The following is a 21023-nucleotide window of genomic DNA, read 5'->3' on the forward strand; positions in this document are numbered from 1 at the left end:
TGCTCTGGGGCCCTAACAGATATTAATTCATTAAATCTTCACGCCGGTAGGTAGACACTACTCTTATCTTCATTTTACAGATGAGAAACTAAGACACAAAGAGGTCAAACAGCTAACATAGGGTGGAGCCTAGATTTGGAGCCAGACTGTCTGCCCCACCTCCTTTAACCATCGCGCCAAGTGGCCTTTCCCACCCTCCAGCACTTAAACCCTCCCTCCCTAGAACGAGGCCACTTATTTAGTGTAGCAATGGGAAGTTTTATTTCGACATCCAATATGGAGTAAAGTAACAGTGCAGAAGTTGGTGTATGCAGACCGATGTGTCCTGGGCAGGGTCTGAAGGCTGTAACCATGTAAGTAGTCTCTTGTTCCTTCGCCCATCACAGGCCCGCAAAGCTTCCGACACCCTCTGGAGCTCTCCACGCCACGGCACTGGACAGAGGTGTTTGAGACCCTCCTTTGTCCAGTCCCCTGAGAGAAGGAAGGAGGTGCAGCAGATCCATCCGGGCTCTCCCTGGAGGAGACCCGCCGCGGCATGGCGCGGACCAGTCAGCAGGCTGCAGATCCCAGGAGCTTGCTGCTCTCTGGCGGCGGGAGCTGGGAGTCCGGGGACCCGGGAATCGCACCTTCTACACTCGGCGCGCCCAAGGGCACCAGCAGTGACCGAGACGCTGGGGAAAGGGCGGGAGGGAGACTTAGCTGAGTGGTAAGAGGGAGGAGGCCGGGGAGGGGCGCGGGAGGTGGAAGGGAGCGGACCGCGAGGGGAGAGGGCGGGCGTGAGCACCCGCGGCGCGGCGGAGGTGGCTTTCACGGGGTCGGAGCGCGAGCCAGCGCCACCGCCCCTTGGGACCCCGGAACGCCAGCTCGCCCAGAGCGCAGATCCCCTTCTTCCGGCAAGTGTGGCGCCGGGTCCCTCGGTGCCGGCGCCCCCCTCCTCATCCCCGGCGCTGCCCTTCCTCCGTCCCGGCCCCGCGCCCAGTAGCTAGCGCCTCAGTGGTCGCCGCCCGCACCACCCGGCCCTGAGCCGCCGATTTGCCCGCTCGCCTGGGCACGCTGCGAGAGCGGCGCGCGTCGCCAGCCCCGGCTCTTCGGTCCCACTCCGCGGCCGCCCGCTCCGCTCGCGGGCAGCAGTGCTCCACGTCACAGGAACTGAGGCAGGACCAGCGCGCGGGGCTGGTGCCGGAGCCCCCAGCCCTACCAGTCGCTCGTCCTGCCCCCAGGCCCGGCCCCCGACGGCCGCGCGTTGAGATGGCTTTCCGCTATCTCCTGAACGTCAGTTTCGAGGGACCCTGCTCCGACAGCAGCGCCGGGAGCTCCAGCGCGGGCGGTGGCGGGGGTGGCGCGGGCGGCGCGGCTGCCTCGGAGGGCCGGGCGGTGGACGGCGTGCGGGTGACCGCAGGCGGTGGCAGCGGCGGCGGCGTGGTGGGCGCGGGCAGCGGCGAGGACAACCGGAGCTCCACTGGGGAGCCCGGGGGCACCGGCGCCGGCGGCGAGGTGAACGGCACGGCGGCCGTCGGGGGGCTGGTGGTGAGTGCGCAGGGCGTGGGCGTGGGCGTCTTCCTGGCCGCCTTCATCCTCATGGCCGTGGCGGGCAACCTGATGGTCATTCTCTCCGTGGCCTGCAACCGCCACCTGCAGACGGTCACAAACTATTTCATTGTGAACCTGGCCGTGGCCGACCTGCTGCTGAGCGCCACGGTGCTCCCCTTCTCGGCCACCATGGAGGTTCTGGGCTTCTGGGCCTTCGGCCGGGCCTTCTGCGACGTGTGGGCCGCCGTGGATGTGCTGTGCTGCACGGCCTCCATCCTCAGCCTCTGCACAATCTCGGTGGACCGGTATGTGGGCGTGCGCCACTCGCTCAAGTACCCAGCCATCATGACCGAGCGCAAGGCGGCCGCCATCCTGGCGCTGCTCTGGGCTGTAGCCCTCGTGGTGTCTGTGGGGCCGCTGCTGGGCTGGAAGGAGCCGGTGCCCCCTGACGAGCGCTTCTGTGGCATCACGGAGGAGGCGGGATACGCTGTTTTCTCCTCCCTGTGCTCTTTCTACCTGCCTATGGCCATCATTGTGGTCATGTACTGCCGCGTGTATGTGGTAGCGCGAAGCACCACGCGCAGCCTGGAGGCGGGAGTCAAGCGCGAGCGGGGCAAGGCCTCAGAGGTGGTGCTGCGCATCCACTGTCGCGGCGCAAGCACTGGCTCAGACGGAGCCCACGGTGGGATGCGCAGCGCCAAGGGCCACACCTTCCGCAGCTCACTGTCGGTGCGTCTGCTCAAGTTCTCCCGTGAGAAGAAGGCAGCCAAGACGCTGGCCATCGTCGTGGGCGTCTTCGTGCTCTGCTGGTTCCCCTTTTTCTTCGTCCTGCCACTGGGTGAGTGACCCCTCTCCCACCAGCCCCTTCTCTTCCTCCCTGAGCCTGTGACCATCCCTTCCTGGCACCCAGACTTGGATGGCCCTTCCCAATGGAGGGTGACTGTCCACCTGAGCATGGAAGGTTTACTTAGTAACCTGCCTGGTCTCTTTGACACGTGCGTGTGCTGCTTTGTGGGAGACAAATAGGCTCTTCATGCTTGCAGGATTTGTTTTATGAGCTTCTAACTTTTCTGGCCTTCCCCCTTCTTCACTGCCATTACAAGCCCTGGGCTTGTTTTACACTCCCAACTCCACTAAATATAAAAGGTCAGTGGAAATCTGTGTGGGCATCTGCTCCCTTAGTATGTGGCGAGCAGTGTATGTGCTTGTCTACATATCTCCCTCCCTCCACCACCAGGGCCTACATTCATTCATGGGCAGCAATCCCTGGCCAGTCTACGTGAACATCAGCAGACACCAGAAGCCACCTGCTTTCTCTCAGTTTGGAAGCTGGGCCCCCCTGGGAGGCCCTCCCCAGCTGGTATCTGTGAATGCCATGGGCTCTCATTTCTTAAATCTCCTCTTGTGGGGGGGGGGGGTCTGTGTGGGGGTGAGAAAGAAAGGAAAAGGGCATCTTATCAAATGGAAAGTTAATATTGTTCATTGCAGTTTCTTAAATTACAGAGTCCTAGCACTTCTGGAGAACTTTGCTATTTCTTTCACAGGCTTTCCTCTAGTCCTGGGAGGTGGGCAGCTGTTCTCAGGACCTTCCTCCCACGCCTTGAGGCCCCTCCTGGAAGCCTTGGGGCTCAGTCAGCACAGGGAGAAGAAAGGGAACAGCATCTATGGGGTTGCATTTGCCCTGAGTCACTTCACCCACAGGTGCAACCAGCCAGCCCAAGCCAGGACCTCCCATGTACCTGTAATCACCCGCATTGAACAGATGATAACATTTCGCCATATTTGCCTCAGATCACTTCCTCTCTCTCTTTTCAGATAAACAGAACAACTAAGTTCCCTCCTGTCCCTTCCTCATTTTCTCCCTCTCTCCACAGAGGTAAATCTGGTGTTTATCACTCCCACACACATGTTTATACTCTTACTACAAACACCTGAATCCATAATAATAAATAGTATTGTTTTGTGTGTCCTTTGGACTTATATAAATTGCACCAGCTGTGCACATACATCTTCAGTTTGCCCTTTTCACCCAATGTTTTGTCGTTGAGATTTATCCGTTCTGGTTATTTTAGCAACAGTATAGTATTCTGTTTGAGAGTATGCCATGGTGTGTTGACGCAGTCTCCTGCTGTGTTCAGTTTTTCTAATTTTTCACTGTTACAATCAACACTGCAAAAGGCTACTGTTTTTTGAGGTCGAGATCACGTCTCCCTCTTCCAAAAAGTCATCCCTAAATCTCCATGGCCTCTGCCCTTGCTGGCAGACACTGCTCTTCCTCAACCCCTCATCTCTGCTGCTCCTCACACCTCGTATGGGAACCCTGGGGCTATCCTTGCCTCTCCCTTCCTGCCGGTCTGCACTGTGCCCAGCTTCCCATGGCACCTCACCAAGTTCTAGAACAAAGCCCAGGGCCACAATGGAGCTGAATTTAGTGGAATCTGGCAATAATGAGCAAGCAGGACAGAGGCCAAGCAGGGAAACAGAATATTCTGATCTGCCATGATGTGGCTTGGAGGGCAGGACAGCAGAGAGGACAGGAGGACAGAGCCTGTGGTACAAGCAGGAGTGGCCTGAGGGTTGTGCAGGAAGAAGGGGGGCCAGGAGCAACCCCCCCCCAGGAGCTCTGGAGACAGGCCTGGGAGGAGGGAGGCATCTTTGGAGGAACAGGGAACATTCTGAGCAGCAACTTTTGGGGGTGAATGTGGAATCCAAGGGGCTGGCATATTTTGGTAGGAGGTGCCAGTATGTGCTTGGGGGAAGAGGATGTTGGGAACTTAGATAAGGGGACCAAGGATGGATATGGTTGCAGAAGCAGGAGTGTGGGGAACAGTCTCCCAGAAAGAGGATGGATGGACAAAGAGAAGAGACGGGCTGGGGAAGGAGCCCTGGGGAGTACCCACTTTGAAAGAACCCAGAAGGAGGCAGAGAAGGGGGCAGACAGGAGAAGGTGGTACCTCCCTCCTTGCAGGCCCTGGTTCCCACACCAGGTGTGAGGAGCAGCAAACGTGGGAGGATTGAGAAAAAGCACTGTGTGCCAGCAAGGGCCACAGGCCATGGAAATGAAGGTGCCAAGTAGGGCCACAACCTGGGGTTGTTGAGCAGACCCAGGGTGCCCTTCACCCACATCTCCACACACAAAGCCAAGTGGAAGCAGGAGCCTCAGCCACAGCAGTGACATGGCCAGTGAGCAGCCCCAATAGCCCAGAGGATATCGAAAGCTTTAGGAAGTGGGCCCAGGGTCCCAGGGGTACACTGGCACAGGGGGCCGTGAACAGCCATCTATCACCTGAAATGTTTTAGTCAAGCCAGAGCTGCAGCAGAGAGAGATACAGACAAGGTATGCTCACCTGTGGGGTCATTGGGGCCCAAGTTGCTGGGCAGGAAAGAATGGGACACAAGCACAGGGCACCTAAAATCCTGAGGGGCTCAGAGAGGGACTAGCGGTCATCCCCCACACCTCCATTTCCCTGTCTGTGACTCGATCTAGGCAGTGACTACATTGGTGAATATATATGTAAAGTCATCAGTCTGTACTCTTAAAATGTACACACTTTATAAACTTGACTGTCAGTATCTTATGCCTTAATGAGAGAGAGAGAGGGAGAGAAGGAGGGAGGAGGCAGGAGGAGGCTGCCATCTGAGGAATTGGTGTCCAGGCTGGAAAGCACACTTTGGCAGCCAGGTGTGGAGGGTAGATTCAGCATTTGCGTCTCAGAGTGCTGGCCAAGTGCCGAAGGACCCATCTCCACAGGCTCCCTGAGGTGGTGCAGGGTCCACAGACTCAGGGAGAGAGGCAGGGGGTGCACTGCAGCAAGTTCTCAGGAATGGCATTACTGTTCCCTGGCCCAAAAGCCTGAAGAAGAGGCTGGCATTACATCTCCTATCTGTGCCTTCGTGGCACCTGGCACATAGTAGATGCTTGGTCAGTGTGTGTATAGAAGGAAGAAGTGGCAGAACCTTTTCACATCCTTCCATGCCGAGGATCTGGTTGACAAAGCACAGCCCTCTATCTTTATTATTATTATTATTCCTGTGGTAAGAACACAACAAGAGATCTACCCTTTTAACAAATTTTTAAGCATGCAGTATTGTTAACTCTAGGCACAAGGTTGTACAGCAGATCTGTAGAATTTATTCATCTTGCTTAACTAAAACTTTATGCCTATTGATTAGCAACTCCCCATTTCCCCCTCCCTTCAGCCCCTGGCACCCACCATTCCACTCTTTCTTTGAATCTGACTATTTTAGATACCTCATGGAAGTGGAGTCATGCAGTCCTTCTGTGACTAGCTTATTTCACTTAGTATAACAGCCTCTGTGTAAGCAGAGACCCCCTTTACTCGCAATGCATTGGGGGTGACCCCCCTTTTATATGACCTTAAAAAGTTTTTAAACATAACAGCTAACATTTATTGAGTGATTATTATGAACAAGCAATGAGCTAGGGGTTTTATTTTCTGTTTTTAAAAATCATGGATAGTTTCAAACACATAAGTAGACAGAACGGTATGATGGCCGCAGCTTCAACAAGTATCAACCCAAGGCTGATCTTCATTCATTTCAACCCCCCGCCCACTTTCCACCACTGCTTATTATTTTGAAGAAAATCCCAGACACCATATCAGTTCATCTGTAAATTCTTCAATGTATATTTCTAGAAGAACTTTTAAAAAATAACCAAAATCCATTATAACACATAAAAATAGTTGTTTAATAGTACCAAATATCTTAGTGTTCAAATGTTGCTGATTTCCTCACAAAATTTTTGTTTATTTGTTTGAATCAGGGTCCAAAAGAAAGTACATACATTGCATGCACTTGATTTGTCTCCTCAGTTTCTTTGATTAATAAGATTCCCCTACCCCCACCTTTTCCCTTTCAGCTTATTTGGTGAAGAAACCAGATTGTTTGTCCCCAAGGAGTTGCCCACATTTTGGAGTTTACATCTCTATTAGTGCCATTTAATGTGTCCCCTGTTCCCTGTACTTCCTATAAACTGGCTTGATCAGATTCAAGTTCAGTGTTTGGGACAAGATTTCTTTTCTTTTGTGATGCTAAGATTGATCAGGGGTTCAGATGCAGTCAGCCTGATTCATTCATTATAAAATGTTCCATCAGCCTTTCACCTGCTAGTTTTAGCAGCCACTGACCATGGCCTGGACCCATTATATCACTGGGACTGAAAGTGGTGATATCCAAATTCTATCATTCCTTCTGCATTTGTAGACTAAAATTCTAAAAAGAATTCACCACTAGCTATTTGGTCACTTGAAATAGAGTCCATACAGGAAAATCAGGAGAGCCGCTCGATGCTCTCTCCTTTATCAAAAGAAGAGTCAATTTCCTAGCAATCTTTCCAAAGGGGACCAATAGGATTTTTAGTACCATGTTAAAAGTGATTTTTAAATCTGTCACACATTATAGACATCACTGTTTTGGGGTTGGCCAATGGGTGCCCTTGGCCCTAGAGTCCTGTTACTTCTTGCCTGGGTCAGAGATCAGAGGTCAAACTGAAGCCAGGGTTAAGGGTCAGTTGGCAGCCATGCTTTAAGCTTTAAATCTCACCAAATGCCTCAGCACCTGCTTACCTCCCCCCAGGCTCAGTTCCAGGCTCACTTCTGCCCCAGATCCTGGCCATGAGGGCCCTGAGCATTGCCATAGGACATGACCACTTCCTGCGTGGCTTGGTCCTCCCAGACCGCCAGAGCCCTTGAGCCTACTCCTCATGGGAAAGTCTCTGAGTTCCTGAGCCCACCTCTGACCCCACCTGAACCCTGCCCCATCCTGCTTCATGAGCTATATGCCCACCAAAAAGTTCTCATTGAATGCTAGAGTATTTGCCTGCCCTCCTTTGCAGATGGTGACCCAGCAGAACATTGGCCTGGGCCCCTGAGAACCAGCATTGGGACCTAGTGGTCAATGTCCCAGCAACTCAGTGCTGGGACTCCTGGACTGAGTGACCACTGTCTGGGAACTTCTCTCCTCTGGCAAAAGCACTGATCTGCTCCAACTCATGAGCCATTTGTCAGTGTGGTCTGAGAACTGAAAGGTTCATGCTCAGATCAGGGTCATGTTCAGTCGAGCACAAGGGCCATTTGGCAGGGACTTCAGCCTTGGGCACGCAGAGCTTGGGGTGTGACCACTCCAAGGCCACAGATCAGGGAATGAGTTAAGAAGTGACAACAAGAGTGGAAAAGAGAGGGAGAGAGGGAAGGTGGAGAGAGAGAGAGGGGAGAAGGGGAGGGAGAAGAGCTGAAGGGGAATGGGTGGGGTCCAGTGTAGGACACTGAACAGGTCTGTGACTCATCTCCCTGCCTTGGGCCCCACCAGGCAGCCTCTGTGGCTCTAGGAACTGCCCCTCCCTGCCAATCCGCACAGCTGCAGAAGGATGTCCAGGGCCAGACCAGTAGTTCTAGGCCAGCCCCACAGAGCTCAAGGATCCTGAGGCAAACACGGGGCACAGAGGGACTTCTGATCTATTCCTTGTCTATCTCAAGCCAGAGGACCCACCAGTTACCTCTCACCATGGAAGATTGGCAATGCAAGGAATTCAAGAGATTTGGCTTGGCACAGCTACCCCACAATAGCCTCAACTCCATGTCTTTATAATCCATCTGAGACCTGGACCCTATTCAGGTCACCTCTTCCTGACAGCCTTCCATGATTGTCTCTGCTTCAAAATGGCCTTATCTCTTACCATCTCTTCCTCCCCTTCTCTGTTCCAGCAGTCCTAACTTGGTTGTCCTTGAACTTGTACGGTACCCTGCTGCCTCAGGGCCTTTGCACATGCCCTCTCCTCTGTCTGGAATTCTCTTTCTTCAGGTAGATGCATGACTCACTCCCTCAGAGGGTCTTCAGGTCTCAGCTCAAGTGTGCCTTATGAGGGAGGCCGACCCTTTAAAATATTGCAAAGAGGTCCGCTGCTTCCCAGCCTCTCTTGGGGAAGGCGCAATTGAGTTCTAGAGTCAGAAGCACTGAGTGAGCAGCTGAAAGAACTAGGAGAGAGAAAGGGAGTCTAGGACTGGGAATTCCATCTCTGCTAGCCCTGTTGGCAGGGAAAGACCTGAATATGGTACATGGTATTTTTAATCCCTCTATTTCTTTCTGGCTAGAGAAAATGGCTGCTTGTGGATAGAAAAGTCACTGGTGAGGGAGGAGGTGGGAAAGGGGAAAGGCTGGAGTGAAGCCTAATAGTCCATGGTTGGCTGCAAGCTATGAACAAGACTGGCTGTGAATTCTGACATTCTACCAAGAACAAGTTCCCTTCTGGTGATGCCAAAAGAATGCTGTTAATCACACAGTCCCCCCTTGGCTTCAGCACTGTCACTCCTCAGCGAGGCTTGGCCAGATTGGCCAGTTCCAGCCTTAACCAGCATCTCAGCAGCATCTCCTGGGCCTGGACATTGCTCTTACTTAGGAGAGGGGACTGGCCTGTGATAAGGCTGCAGACCTCCGCCGCCAATCTCAGCCTGCCTTAGTTTCCCCAACAGTGTGCAGGCCAGGCTAGCCCAGCCAACATGCCAAAGAGTGCGGTAACCTGCTGACACAGGAGAGGCCCTGCCTCTTCTGACTAGTGGATGTTCAGCATCCCTGGACATTAGGTTAGACTCCTGACAGAGGCACCCCAAAACAGGGAATAGGGGAAGGCAGGTGGGAGCAAGCTTGATGGATACATGCAAGAAAAGGCCGAGGAGCAGAGAGAAGCAGGCAAGAGTTGTGTTTGCCGTCATCTCCTACCTACATCCTGACCACCTCTCCTCATAGGTAGGTCAATGTGTTCACTCCCATTCTCCAGCCTGCCTGTTGAGTGGAGAGGAATGGACATGAACATGTAGATTCATGCCCTGCCTTTCTCAGCAGTGGGTGGAAGAGTTGAAACAGTGACCAAGAGCTAATCCCTGGATTATAGGTTTAGGACCAATCAAGAGAGCTTGAAGATACATCCATGCAAAGAGTGTCCTGGGTCACGTCCCTGTACATAGAGCCTGAGACAGGAGTTCTTATGCAAGTGATGGACTGAGGGAAGCTCTCAGGAGGTACCTGGGAGGGAGGGAAGCAGGATAAGTCAGAAAAGAGCTAAACCCAGGATGTGGTCTCAAAGTCTGGCCTCAGCCTGATCCCTGGAACAAGAACGACAGCAGAGAATGGTGCCACCTCGAGATAAGGAGTCTGGCCTTTTCCATCCCCGCTCAGTCTATCACTGGCTGTGGGCTGCCACCTTGGTGGGAAGGTGTCATCTCCCAGTTGAAGCAGCTCTCATTGGTCAAGGGCAATTCTCCATTAGCAGCCAACTATAAGCCATTAGCAGCCAACACTCACAGCAGCTGGGGACCAGGGGCACCTGGGTGGGGCACTAATAGCAACAACTTCAAAACTTAAAGGTGACTTTTGAGCAAAGATCTGAAGGGGAAGGAGATGGCCAAGTGGCTTTCTGGGGCTCCTCCCAGGAGGCTGGGGTCTGTTTCCTGAGATGCAGTGAGCAGGCAACAGCCCAGCCTTTCTGAGTGTTCTGGATGGGCATGCGTGCACAGGAGCCGAATTCAATATGGCAGCCCCCACAGGCCACCCTAAAGGCCATAGAGAAGGCCAATGAATGCCACTTGGTGGAGGCAGAATCAGAAGTGCTCAAGGCACACACACTCCAGAAACCACTCTTACCTCCGCAGACCCCAGGAGTGGAATTAATCACAGAACTGCTCCTGGAGAGGTGGTTCTATGCCCAAGTCTGAAGAACTGGAGATACCTGCTATGGAGAAAGGAAGAGGGCCATCCTCCAGACCAGGCCAAATGTATGAAAGTCCAGAGGTAGGGATGGGCATGCTGCTTGTGGAGCAGCTGCTGGAAGGTATTAAGTGAGTCTTTGTGGATCCTGACCCCAGGACCCCTGGAAGACCAGGGGAAGTTTTTTTTCTATCTTTGCATGATGTCATGGAAAGAACAAGCACTTTAGGGCTAGACTGATGCAGGTTCAAATCCTGATGCTGCCACTTGCCCTCCGGAGATAACTAGAACCGCTACAAAGTGGGATGCTAATGCCATGAGAATTAAATGAGAAGTGCTACATACAGGGCCCAGCATGGAGCTTGGTAGGTACTGAACACTCAGAAAGCAAGCGTGAGCTCCCATTTCCTTCCTCATCACTTTAGAGGCTACCTACATCTACCCAAACAGCATTTATCCACTCACTCAACAGATACTTTACGACCCCTGCTCTGGAGCAGGCACGTGTGTTAGAGGCTGGGATGAAAAGAATAATTAATCCCATCCCTGCCCTCAAGAAACCTAGAGTCTAGGAGAGTAGATAGAGCAGTAATAAATTTTATTTGTTAATATGCAGGCGTGCATAAAAGGGCACCTAACCCAGGCTTGGTGGGGGAGGACACCTGACCTAGGCTGGAGGGATGGGTGGGAGGAAGCAGAAAGCACCATGGGAGCAGTTAGAGCCACGCAGGAAGGCAGAAGGAGCCCAGCCTCTGTGGGAAGACATGCTTGTTGCTTCGTGTGGCCAATTTGGGAGGGAGGTAAGCTGAAGACAGCTTAGGATTCTAAAAAGACTTGAATGCAACACAAGAAAATTTGGGTTTATTCCTCAGAGCCATTAGAAGCCACCAACGGTTTTCAGAGGGGAAAGGAGAGAAACCATTTTTTTTTTTACAATAAGTCTCCAGCAGCTGTGTGCAGAGTAGAGGAGACAAGGGACTACTGGGGGCTGTCACAGCCATGTAAACAAAATGAGATGCCAGAGTCAGCAAAGGCTTCAGGAATGAGGTGAAGGGAGGGACCCCACTAGAGAGAAAATTGAATGTACCAGACATGGTGACATATAGGGTAGAAAAGAGGGACTCATTCAGCAAACTCAGCAAGTGTTGAGCACCTACTATGTTCAATGTGTTCATGAGGTCTTCTGGGCAATGGGAGTGCAGCACCAAGCAAAACAGACACTATTCCTGCCCCATGGACTCCTACTGCAGGGAGAAAGGTGATAGACAAAATGAAGAATAACTCAAATAGTACAAGAGAAGGTGATAAGGGCCACAGATAGAGCAAGTTGAGGGAGATAGGGAGTATGGGGTGAGGGACACTGCAATTTTTTTTTATTGTAGTTGATTTATAATATCGTGTTGTTTTCAGTTGTACAGCAAAGTGATTCAGTTTTTTTTTAGATTATTTTCCTTTATAGATTATTATGAGATACTGAATACAGTCCCATGTGCTATACAGTAAATTATTGTTGCTTATCTATTTTATGTATAGTAGTTTGTGTCTGTTAATCTCACACACCTAATTTGTCCCTCCCTCCCTCCCTCTCCCCTTTGGTAACTATAAGTTTGTTTTCTATGTCTGTGAGTCTGTTTCTGTTTTGTATATAGATTCATTTGTATTATTTTTTAGATTCCACATGTAAGTCATATCATATAATATTTGTCTTTCTCTGACTTACTTCATTTAGTATGACAATCTCTAGGTCCATCCATGTTGCTGCAAGTGGCAATATTTCATTCTTTTTATGGCTGAGTAATATTCCATTGTTTATATATATCACATCGTCTTAAACCAGTCATCTGTTGGTGGGCCCTTGGGTTGTTTCCAGGCACACTGCAATTTTAGATGGGAGGTCAGGGAGCCATGTGGATTTCTGGAGGAAGAAGATTCTGGGGAAAAGCAAATGCAAAGGCCCAAGGTGGGAGTGTGCCTGGCATGTCCAAGAAGCAAAAGGAGGGTAGTGTGGCTGGAACAGAGTGGGGGGGAGTAGGAGAGGATGTCAGGGGGTCAGGGGACCACATGTCAAGCTGTGAGGGGGAATGGCAGCCCTTAGAGGGTTTTGAGCTTGAGGAGTGACATGATCTAGTTCTATTGGGTTGGCCAAAAAGTTCCTTCGGTTTTAAAGTAAAAATAAAAGACACATTCTTTATTTTCAGCCAGAACTTTATTGAACAACATATTCACTGTTTTGTTCCACTACCTTCTGAAATTTTTCAGACAACTTCATAATTCCATCTTCCCAAAACTTTTTAGCTTTTTGAGCAAAGAACTGTTCCTTTTACAGTCTTCCAGGGAATTGACATTTTTTCCATTAAGAGAATTTTGTAAAGACTGAAAAAAATGGAAATCCAAAGGTGCAATGTCTGGTGAATACAGTCGATGGATCAGAACTTCCCACCCAAGCTGTAACAGTTTTTGCCTGGTCATCAAAGAAACGTGCGGTCTTGTGTTATCCTGATGGAAGATTATGCATTTTCTGTTGACTAATTCCAGACGGTTTTTGTTGAGTGCTGCTTTCAGTTGGTCTAATTGGGAGCAGTACTTGTTGGAATTAATCGCTTCGTTTTCCAGAAGGAGCTCATAAGAGAGGACTCCCTTCCAATTCCACCATATACACAACATCATCTTTGGATGAAGACCGGCCTTTGGTGTGGTTGGTGGTGGTTCATTTCGCTTGCCCCACCATCTCATCCTTTCCACATTATCGTACAGTATCCACTTTTCATCGCCCGTCACAATTTGTTTTAAAAACGGAAACTTTTCGTTATGTTTAAGTAGAGAATCGCATGTGGAAATACAGTCAAGAAGGTTTTTTCGCTTAATTTCTGTGGAACCCAAACATCAAAGTGATTCACATAACCAAGCTTGTGCAAATGATTTTCAACACTTGATTTGGATATTTTGAGTATGTCAGCTATCTCCCGCGTGGTATAATGTTGATGGTTCTCAGTTAATGTCTCAATTTGATCCCTGTCAGCTTCAACTGGTCTACCTGACCATGGAGCATCGTCCAGCAAGAAATCTCCAGCATGAAACTTCACAAACCACTTTTGACACGTTCGATCAGTCACAGTACCTTTTCCATACACTGCACAAATCTTTTTTTGCATTTCAGTTGCATTTTTACCTTTCTTGAAATAATAAAGCATAATACACTGTAAATGATGCTTTTTTTCTTCCATCTTCAATATTAAAATAGCTACACAAAAATTCACCAATTTTGATAAGTTTTTTTTAAATGCATGCTGATATGACAGCTGTCACAATACAATCTAACAAAATTGTTGTTAATGAAGTTAAAGACAACTAAGCGCTACTCGAGCCATCTTACGGAAAACACTGAACTAAACTTTTGGCCAACCCAATATTTTTAAAGGATCGTTCTAGCTGCCAGGTTGAGGGTAGATTTCAGGCTGCAAGGGTACACGCAAGAGACAGTCGGGAGGCTGCTGAATTACTCAAGGGGAGAGGTGATTTTGTCTCAGACAGGGTAGGAGGGCGCAGGGAGGAGGGTAGTGGTTGAGTTTCAACCTCATCCCCTTCTGCTGTGCACTCAATCACTCCATTCTATCCACATTAGCCTTGTCATTGTTCTGCAAACATACCAGGGCCACCTCAGGCCCTTTGCACTTGCTGTTTCCTCTACCTGGAATGCTTTTCCCCAAAATGTCCACATGCCTCATTCCTCTCTTTACTCAAACGTCACATTCTCAGCAGGCCTTCTCTGGCCACTTTACCCAAAATTTATACCACCACCCCCAGCCACACACACACACATACATAAATACACACTAGGTATCTTCCTTCCCTACTTTGTTTTTTATTAGCATGTTTTATTATCTGATACGTTTGCATTTTCCTTGTTTATCATATGTATTTCTGGTCTTGCCCTATGACATGTAAGCTTTATGAGGGCAGGATAAGTGTGAGATGCCAGTAGACATCCAAGTGGAAATGTCTGGGAAGAATTGAGTCTGGGATCTATGAGTCTAGAATTTGGGAGAGCAAACTGAGCTGGAGATAGAACTGTGGGCATTACCAGCCAAAAGTCAGTGAGCCTGGCTGAAATTGCCAGGAGAATGCAAAGAGAAGAGATTACAAGACTCTTCTTATAAGGGCACTCCTACACGTAGCAGTGGGGACATGAGGAAGAAGGAGCAAAGGCAATTGACAAGGAGTAGAAAATCCAAGAGAATGGTGCCCCAGAAGCCCCGGGTGAGATGAGAAGTGTCCAGGATGGATAAGAGCTGTATCTGCATGTGGGAGGGCTGGGGTGGAGTGGGGCAGTGGGGCAAAGCAGTGGAGTGAAAAGCAGGTGGGGAAGAGGAGACGGCACGTGTGGATAGAAAGGGTGGAGAGAATGAAGTCATAGCCAGAGAACCAGCAAAGAGGGTGCAGCTGTGACAGAGGCAAGCTCACAAGTGACTGATGGGTCGAGAGCTCTACAACACAAGTAGGGACATGAACCTTGGGTGGGAGGAGAGACTCCTTTCTTACCAAGGAGGAAGACAGGTGAAGAAGGTTTGAGTGAGTGCCCAACTTCTTTGTCTTGTTTACTCTGTGAAACAGGAAGTGAGATCAACTGCTTTGGAGAAGGAGAAGGGGCAGACTGCAGGGCCTGTGGAGAGGAGTAAAGGCTCAAAGGAGCTGGTGCAGGAATCGGTGGCAGGGGGAGTGGGCTGAGGATGGGTGGCAAGATTGCTTGAAGCCAGGACACAGAGCTGAGGTTGGAGACCCTAAGCGTGTTCAGAGTGTGGGTGAATCTCTCCAGAGTTAGGATCTGGCTGGATAAATACAACCCAAATCCAGAAGGACATGCGCATGGAAGGACTGAGGAAAGAATGGCTGGGGTGCAAATGAGGAGAAGTCTCAGCTAAGCAGAGATGATAGGAGAAATCCAAGGGGCTGGCAGGTCAAAGTTCAGATGAGAAAGAGAGAGAGGACAGAAAGCTGCAGTCAGCAGTGGAATATAGGTTTAAGTGAAAAAATGAACTGCTCAGCCTTACGTTTTAAAAGGACAACCCCCCCCCCAGCTACTATGTGGAGAACAGGGTACTATGGGGGGCACAGGGGCAGGAACAGAGAGCCCACTTGGAAGGCACTGTAGGTAGATGATGATAGTAGCTGGGACCAGGGTGGTAACAGGGGATGGAGCAAAGTGGGGGATTCAGGACCAACAGGAGCTGGTAATGGATGGGATGCAGAGTGTGACAGAAAGAGGGGGGTCAGAATGTGTGGAGCACCTATGATGTGCCAAGGATGGTGTGCGGAGCTCTCCATTTAAGGATCAGATAGATGGGAAACCGGTAGTTACCCACAGTGTTCTTGGCATTGAGAAGTGAATAGATGTGCTAGAGGAGGGGGGAATACAACTAACTCTGCTGGGTCGGGAGGGGGTGGTGTGACGAAGGCTCCCAGGAGGAGATGCCACTGGAGCCAGCACTACCAGGTGGAGGAAGGAGGAAGGGCAGTCCAGGATGATCCTGTGCAAAAGCACAGAGACAAGACTGGGGAGCCCGCTGTGGCCAGAGGGCAGTGAGCAGTCAGTGTGGCAACTTAGCTGATGCACATGAAGACGGAAGAGAAGCGGGAATTGCAAGAGAAAGGAGAACAAGGGGGTGGTGCTGGGCGCCTGGATGGCGGGAGGCAGAGAGAGGAGGGTCCCATGAGCACCTGTTTCCAGTGACAACTGCCAAGATGAGTTAGCACAGCTGTGCTTTATGCCTTCAAGAACGGCTGTGGACAATGTGGGGAGTAGGAGAGGGAGCCAGCTCAGGACAGAGAAGGGGAGTGCCAGGTACTGAGAGACAGAGGCCTTGCCTCAGAGCCCCCATGTACCCATTGAGGCTTTCCTGTAGCTGGGCTTCCGGGGCTGGCAGAGGCTTGTGCTGGGCAGCTGGAGAGGACTGAGAAGGCAAGAGAGGTGAAACCAAGTGGTCGACCTAAGAGGCCATAACTCAGAGTGGCTGGAGGAGGAGAAAGTTGGGAGTGGCTGAGAAGGGGCTTGTCCACTGATGCCCTGACAGCAGGGCAGTGCTGCAGGGATAATGCCAGTGAGCACCCTCGGGAGTCTCAGGACAGTTACCCACCTCATCCATGTCAAAGGGGAGGGAAGTGCCCACAAGCCCCCCTCCCCCAACCCAGAGATCCTTGAAAGAGGCTGTGGGCAGAAGAGAGAACGTTGGGGCAGGCAGGCAGCAAAGAGTGAGGCAGGGTGCAAGGAGGCGTAGGGGGTAGACTGCAGCACTCTGGGCAGAAGTAGGTGTGAGGCTCAGGACTGCCATATGTGAAAGGAACAGAGTAAAAGTCTCTTAGGAGCTCCTGTCTGTGAAAGCTGGAGCCCAAGGCACAGACGTCTGTATTTTCCAGGCAAGATGTCTGTGCACAGAGGGCAGACAGCAATGAAACAAAATTGTGGCGGCTGCTGTCAGTGCCCCACCCATCCCCCCTGAACATGGGTCACTTTCTGCCCCAGTAGCTGCCTCCATATCTTCGCCTGCAGCTTTCTCTGAACAACAAAATCGTCACTGTCCACCCACACAGCAAGCAGGAAGTATGGAAAATTAACACCCTGAGGGAGCAACCCAAACACTGGCTTATGGTAATGGGAGTATAGATACCCCACCTCCCTCACCTTACTGGTCCTATTCTCCAGTCCCCCAGAGCTCCCAGTGAGATTGCACCTCAGTTGCCCACAGCAGTGACTAACTTGTTAACTCTCCTTTCATTGGCTTCCTTCTCTTCCCTCTTTTTATCACACTTCACTACTGGTGTTTCATTTACCTTCCAAATTAACAACTTGCATTTGAATCCTTGTCTCAGGTCTGCTTCTGGGAGAGCCCAAAGTAAGACAGAACCCTCAGCAGGACACAGTAGGAAAAACTTGGGGCTGAAAGGCTGAGTTTGTATCCCAGCTCCTTTGTGTGTAAGGAATTCCCAGCTGGCAGCAGGCTTCTGCATAGGTTGGTTGAGCATGAATTAGAATTTTAATGCTTAAAACAAGGTCCAGGCCACACTACTATATGCCATGTTGCCCACCAATCCAAATCAAAACCACACCAATAACAAAGCCCTTTGGCTGGCTTTTGGCTTACTGCTTAAAGCATAGTCCCCTGATTTGTCATCCTGGGCTAAATATAAAAGAATTCTAGCCTGAGTCAGAAAGTTATTTTCAGCACTCTGTCTTATTTTGCAGCCGTTGAGGGATGCTGTTCAGAGGCTGTCTTTCTGGAGGCTAAGGTCAATGCTGGTGGCCCCCACATTCCAGGGACAACTGCCCAATTCTTCTCCCAAGGGAAATTATCTCCTTAACACATTCTGATTTATGCCCCAGCCTCCCCCAAACCCACCAGGTCTCGGCTACTGTTTCTGGCCACTCTCCAGAGCTGGGAAGGGGGTCCCTTCCCAGGGCTGAGGTCTCCTCTCTCAAAAGCCACAGAAGTAGGGAAAGGGGGAGTGAACAGACTCCAGTATTTACTACAAACCTGCGAAGTCTTGTGCCCTGAAATTTATGAAGCGTCACAAAATCCCTTCCAGAGAAATTGTTGTGTATATCTCACAGAAAAGAAGAGTGAGACTTAGATGGCCAAATAACTTGCTCAAGGCTGCGAGACCAGGGTTTGAAAATGCTGTGCCACGCAATACTGCCTGACACTCCTCTTCCTCCACAGTGTCTCTTTGCATCAGGGATCCCACTGGGTGGGAGGTGGGTGATATGCAAGGGTCCCCAGGTCAAAGAGGGGGGCATGGTGCCTCTGCTCCCTCAGTAGGGGGCACTGCTCTTATTTCTTTGAGGGCAAGGAGAAAAGAAAGCAGGTCCCATGATTTGTCAAGGACCACTACCCCTGGTCTGCTCAGCCTGGCAGACACCTGAAGCTTTTGCCTGGCATGGGATGCTCCTGCCGCCTACCCCCAACCCCTGCTGATGTTGAGGATAGTGAGGGTGACAAAGTGGCCTCTGCTTCCTGGATGATGTCTTTGCATTTTGTTAGGTGCCTTTGGAGACATGACTCCTTGAGGTCTATGGTGGGGAAGACAGGGGAAAGGTATGCAGGGAGGAGGGTCTTCCTGGCACAGCACAGACCCCAGTGCCCCCACCTCCTCCTGCCTGGCACTCTGCTCCCTTTCAAAGCCATCCCAGAAGCCTTCCTGACCACTTCCCACTTCCACTGGGACAGCCCCACTATCCTGCATTCCGACAGCTCATGGGCATTGTGTTTATTGAGGCTTAATTCTAGGTACTATCTCTTGCCTGCTCAAAAATATCCATGGCTCCTAACTACCCACAAAATAAAAGCCAAACTTCCCAGCATTTAAGGCCCTTCACCATTTGTCTCAAATGAAGTTTTCTGAGCATATCCTACAGGACATTCCCATGCCCCAAACTTGTTATCCTCTTGCCCACCTGTCCCTTCCACTCCTGATACCCTCTGCCCTTCCTCATCCTGTCTGGCTCCTGTCCATCCTGAGACCCTGGAAGCCCCCCACCCCAATATACTGAGCACCACCATCATCCCACCTGCATTCCCATGATATGTGATCCACATTGCTACCGGGAGAGCAGGGCCTCAGGTGTTTGATGAGAGCCCAGCACAGTGCCTGGCTCAGGGCAAGCCTTGGTCAACATTTAATTCAGGAGTTCTTACCCTTTTTATACTAGGGACTACTTGGGCATCTGGCAAAGTGTATGGAGCCTTTCTCAGAGTTACTCTTTCAAATGCAAAAAATAAAATACAAAGGATTGCAGATGAAATCGACTTCATTTAACTGAAATCTGTGATTTAGTCTCCAATGTGTTTCCATGTGAAGTCTTTAAATAACAAGATCTAGTGGTGTGATCTAGTGACTGACACTTCCAAATAGTGAGGAGCGTAGACAATATTCCAAAATATCTGTAGCAACTGCTAATATTAGGGGGTAAACTGCCAATATTGCACCAGTTTTGAGCTACAAAACAGTGATTTCATATCGTTTTGTCTAATTCTACTCAGGTTTGTTGCTTACACTCGCTGGAAATGCTCAATTTCAGGTAAACGTGAGTAAAACTGAAGATGACTATTTTTCCTCATTCAAGTTCATGGACACCCTCAAATTATATCAGGGACTCATTGAGGAGAGATATCTTGAGAGCCACTGGTTGATGAATGGCCAGGGCCCCTGAAAGGGGTGGGGGGGAGGGGGAGTAGTGCGGAGAGGGTGGCCCCTTTGCACCAGGAGCTGCCTGGGACTCCCTCTCCCTGAGCATCTAACCAGCCTGGGTCTCTGCTTCCCACAGGCTCCCTTTTCCCACAGCTGAAGCCCTCAGAGGGCGTCTTCAAGGTTATCTTCTGGCTGGGCTACTTCAACAGTTGCGTGAACCCGCTCATCTACCCTTGCTCCAGCCGGGAGTTCAAGCGGGCCTTCCTCCGCCTCCTGCGCTGCCAATGCCATCGTAGTCGCCAGCACCACCGCCCCCTCTGGAGCATCTACGGTCACCACTGGCAAGCCTCGAATGGCGGCCCGCGCCCTGACTACAGTCCTGGCCCAGGCGCCGCACCCTCCGGGGCCCTGCTGGCCCTCACCGCGCCCTCAGCCCCCGGTTCCCCAGGCACACCCAAGGCGCAGGCTCCGGTCGTCGGCCGTCGAAAGCCGCCCTGCGCCTTTCGCAAGTGGAGGCTTCTCGTGCCGTTCCAGAGACCCACCACCCAGCTGCATGCCAAGGTCTGCAGCCTGTCGCAAAAGAAGCACGCCAGAGAGGCTGCGTGCGCCCTGCACTTGGAGGTGGAAGCTGTGTCCTTAGGCGTCCCCAGTGATGCAGCTGAGGGCACCACCTGCCAGGCCTATGAACTGGCAAACTCTAGCCATCTCCGGGAGACTGATATTTAAGGACCCCTGAGTTAGGCCGAGGAGTGTGCTGGGGATGGGAGAAGGGTGTGGAGATGGAGGCTGGCTTTGTTCAAGAGGCTGGTGAGAATCAAGGACCCAGAAACTGATCAGGGAGACTGCTCTCCAGAATCCTTGAGGAACTGAGGTGTGGGTGAAGCCCTTGAAGGGTGGAAAGTTATGGGCTCCCCCTCCTGGACACAGATGCCCCCAGCTCCTCCTTTCAAGGGAGAGGCTGAGGGCTCCTTGGGGCCATTTGCTTCCAATCCCTGTTTGAGAAACACTGCCCCATCCATGACTTGAACCCTGGGTAGATGGCCCCAAGTATGGCCAGGCAGCCCTGTCCCTCCTCTTGGGGAGGAAAGGGCACAGAGGCCCTGCCTGGCTGCCCCCAATGCCTCCCCTCCGGAAAAAGTCAGTGGGGCCAAAGCTTCTCAATGGACACAATTTATCCTTACTGTAGACTGAAGGAATCCAGTGGCCTACCATTGCCACCCACAAGCTTTGGTGGCAGATTGGATGACTGTCCTACAAGCCTGTTGTATTAACCTGTGGGCCCACTTTGCCCTACTGAGGCTCCGCCCTGCCCCTCACTTTGTCTCCCCAAGGGCCTTACTGTTTACACTGTATATAGCTCCTTGTGCCTGTGCCCATCACTTCTTGCTGGGCTCTGGAACCATCAAATGGGGAGAACTTTGTCATTTTTAGACATATTTATTGGTCAGAGTACTTCTATTTTGTCCAAACTGTGCAAACTGTTCATCTTCAGCTTACAACCCATAAAGAACTACTTTTTGTTTTTCTAAAATCCTTCAAGTACTAAAGGCCCACAAGAGGATAAATTGGGTCTGTGTTCACCTTTCTAGTTT

The 21023-nt window shown here is 51.0% G+C and overlaps 2 protein-coding genes across 8 annotated transcripts in view; one reads left to right on the top strand and one right to left on the bottom strand.

The window, feature by feature from the left end:
• Window positions 1-1184: 1184 nt before the first annotated feature.
• Window positions 1185-20798, top strand: ADRA1D (adrenoceptor alpha 1D). Its single transcript, XM_028162267.2, has 2 exons — window positions 1185-2368; window positions 19568-20798. Exons 1-2 carry the CDS (start codon window positions 1249-1251, stop codon window positions 20155-20157), a joined length of 1710 nt encoding a protein of 569 aa, XP_028018068.2. The 5' UTR covers window positions 1185-1248; the 3' UTR covers window positions 20158-20798.
• SMOX (spermine oxidase) overlaps window positions 12170-21023 on the bottom strand; it is a 68423-nt gene continuing 59569 nt past the window's right edge. For 2 of the 7 annotated variants that reach the window (XR_009005320.1, XR_009005314.1), the window contains exon 9: window positions 12171-13424. The gene's annotated coding sequence lies outside the window, so the exon portion shown is untranslated. Of the gene's footprint in view, window positions 13493-21023 lie in introns of all 7 variants that reach the window. The other 5 variants (XR_009005318.1, XR_009005319.1, XR_009005321.1 and 2 more) reach the window with 4 other exon arrangements.

This window comes from Balaenoptera acutorostrata, chromosome 15, assembly GCF_949987535.1.
Source record: "Balaenoptera acutorostrata chromosome 15, mBalAcu1.1, whole genome shotgun sequence".
In the NCBI taxonomy this organism is placed as follows: Eukaryota; Metazoa; Chordata; class Mammalia; order Artiodactyla; family Balaenopteridae; genus Balaenoptera; species Balaenoptera acutorostrata.

Coding starts and splice junctions, on each gene's coding strand:
- ADRA1D (XM_028162267.2), top strand. CDS start 1,249: ATGGCTTTCCGCTATCTCCTGAACGTCAGTTTCGAGGGACCCTGCTCC. Junction 2,369..19,567: donor TTTCTTCGTCCTGCCACTGG/GTGAGTGACCCC, acceptor TGCTTCCCACAG/GCTCCCTTTTCCCACAGCTG.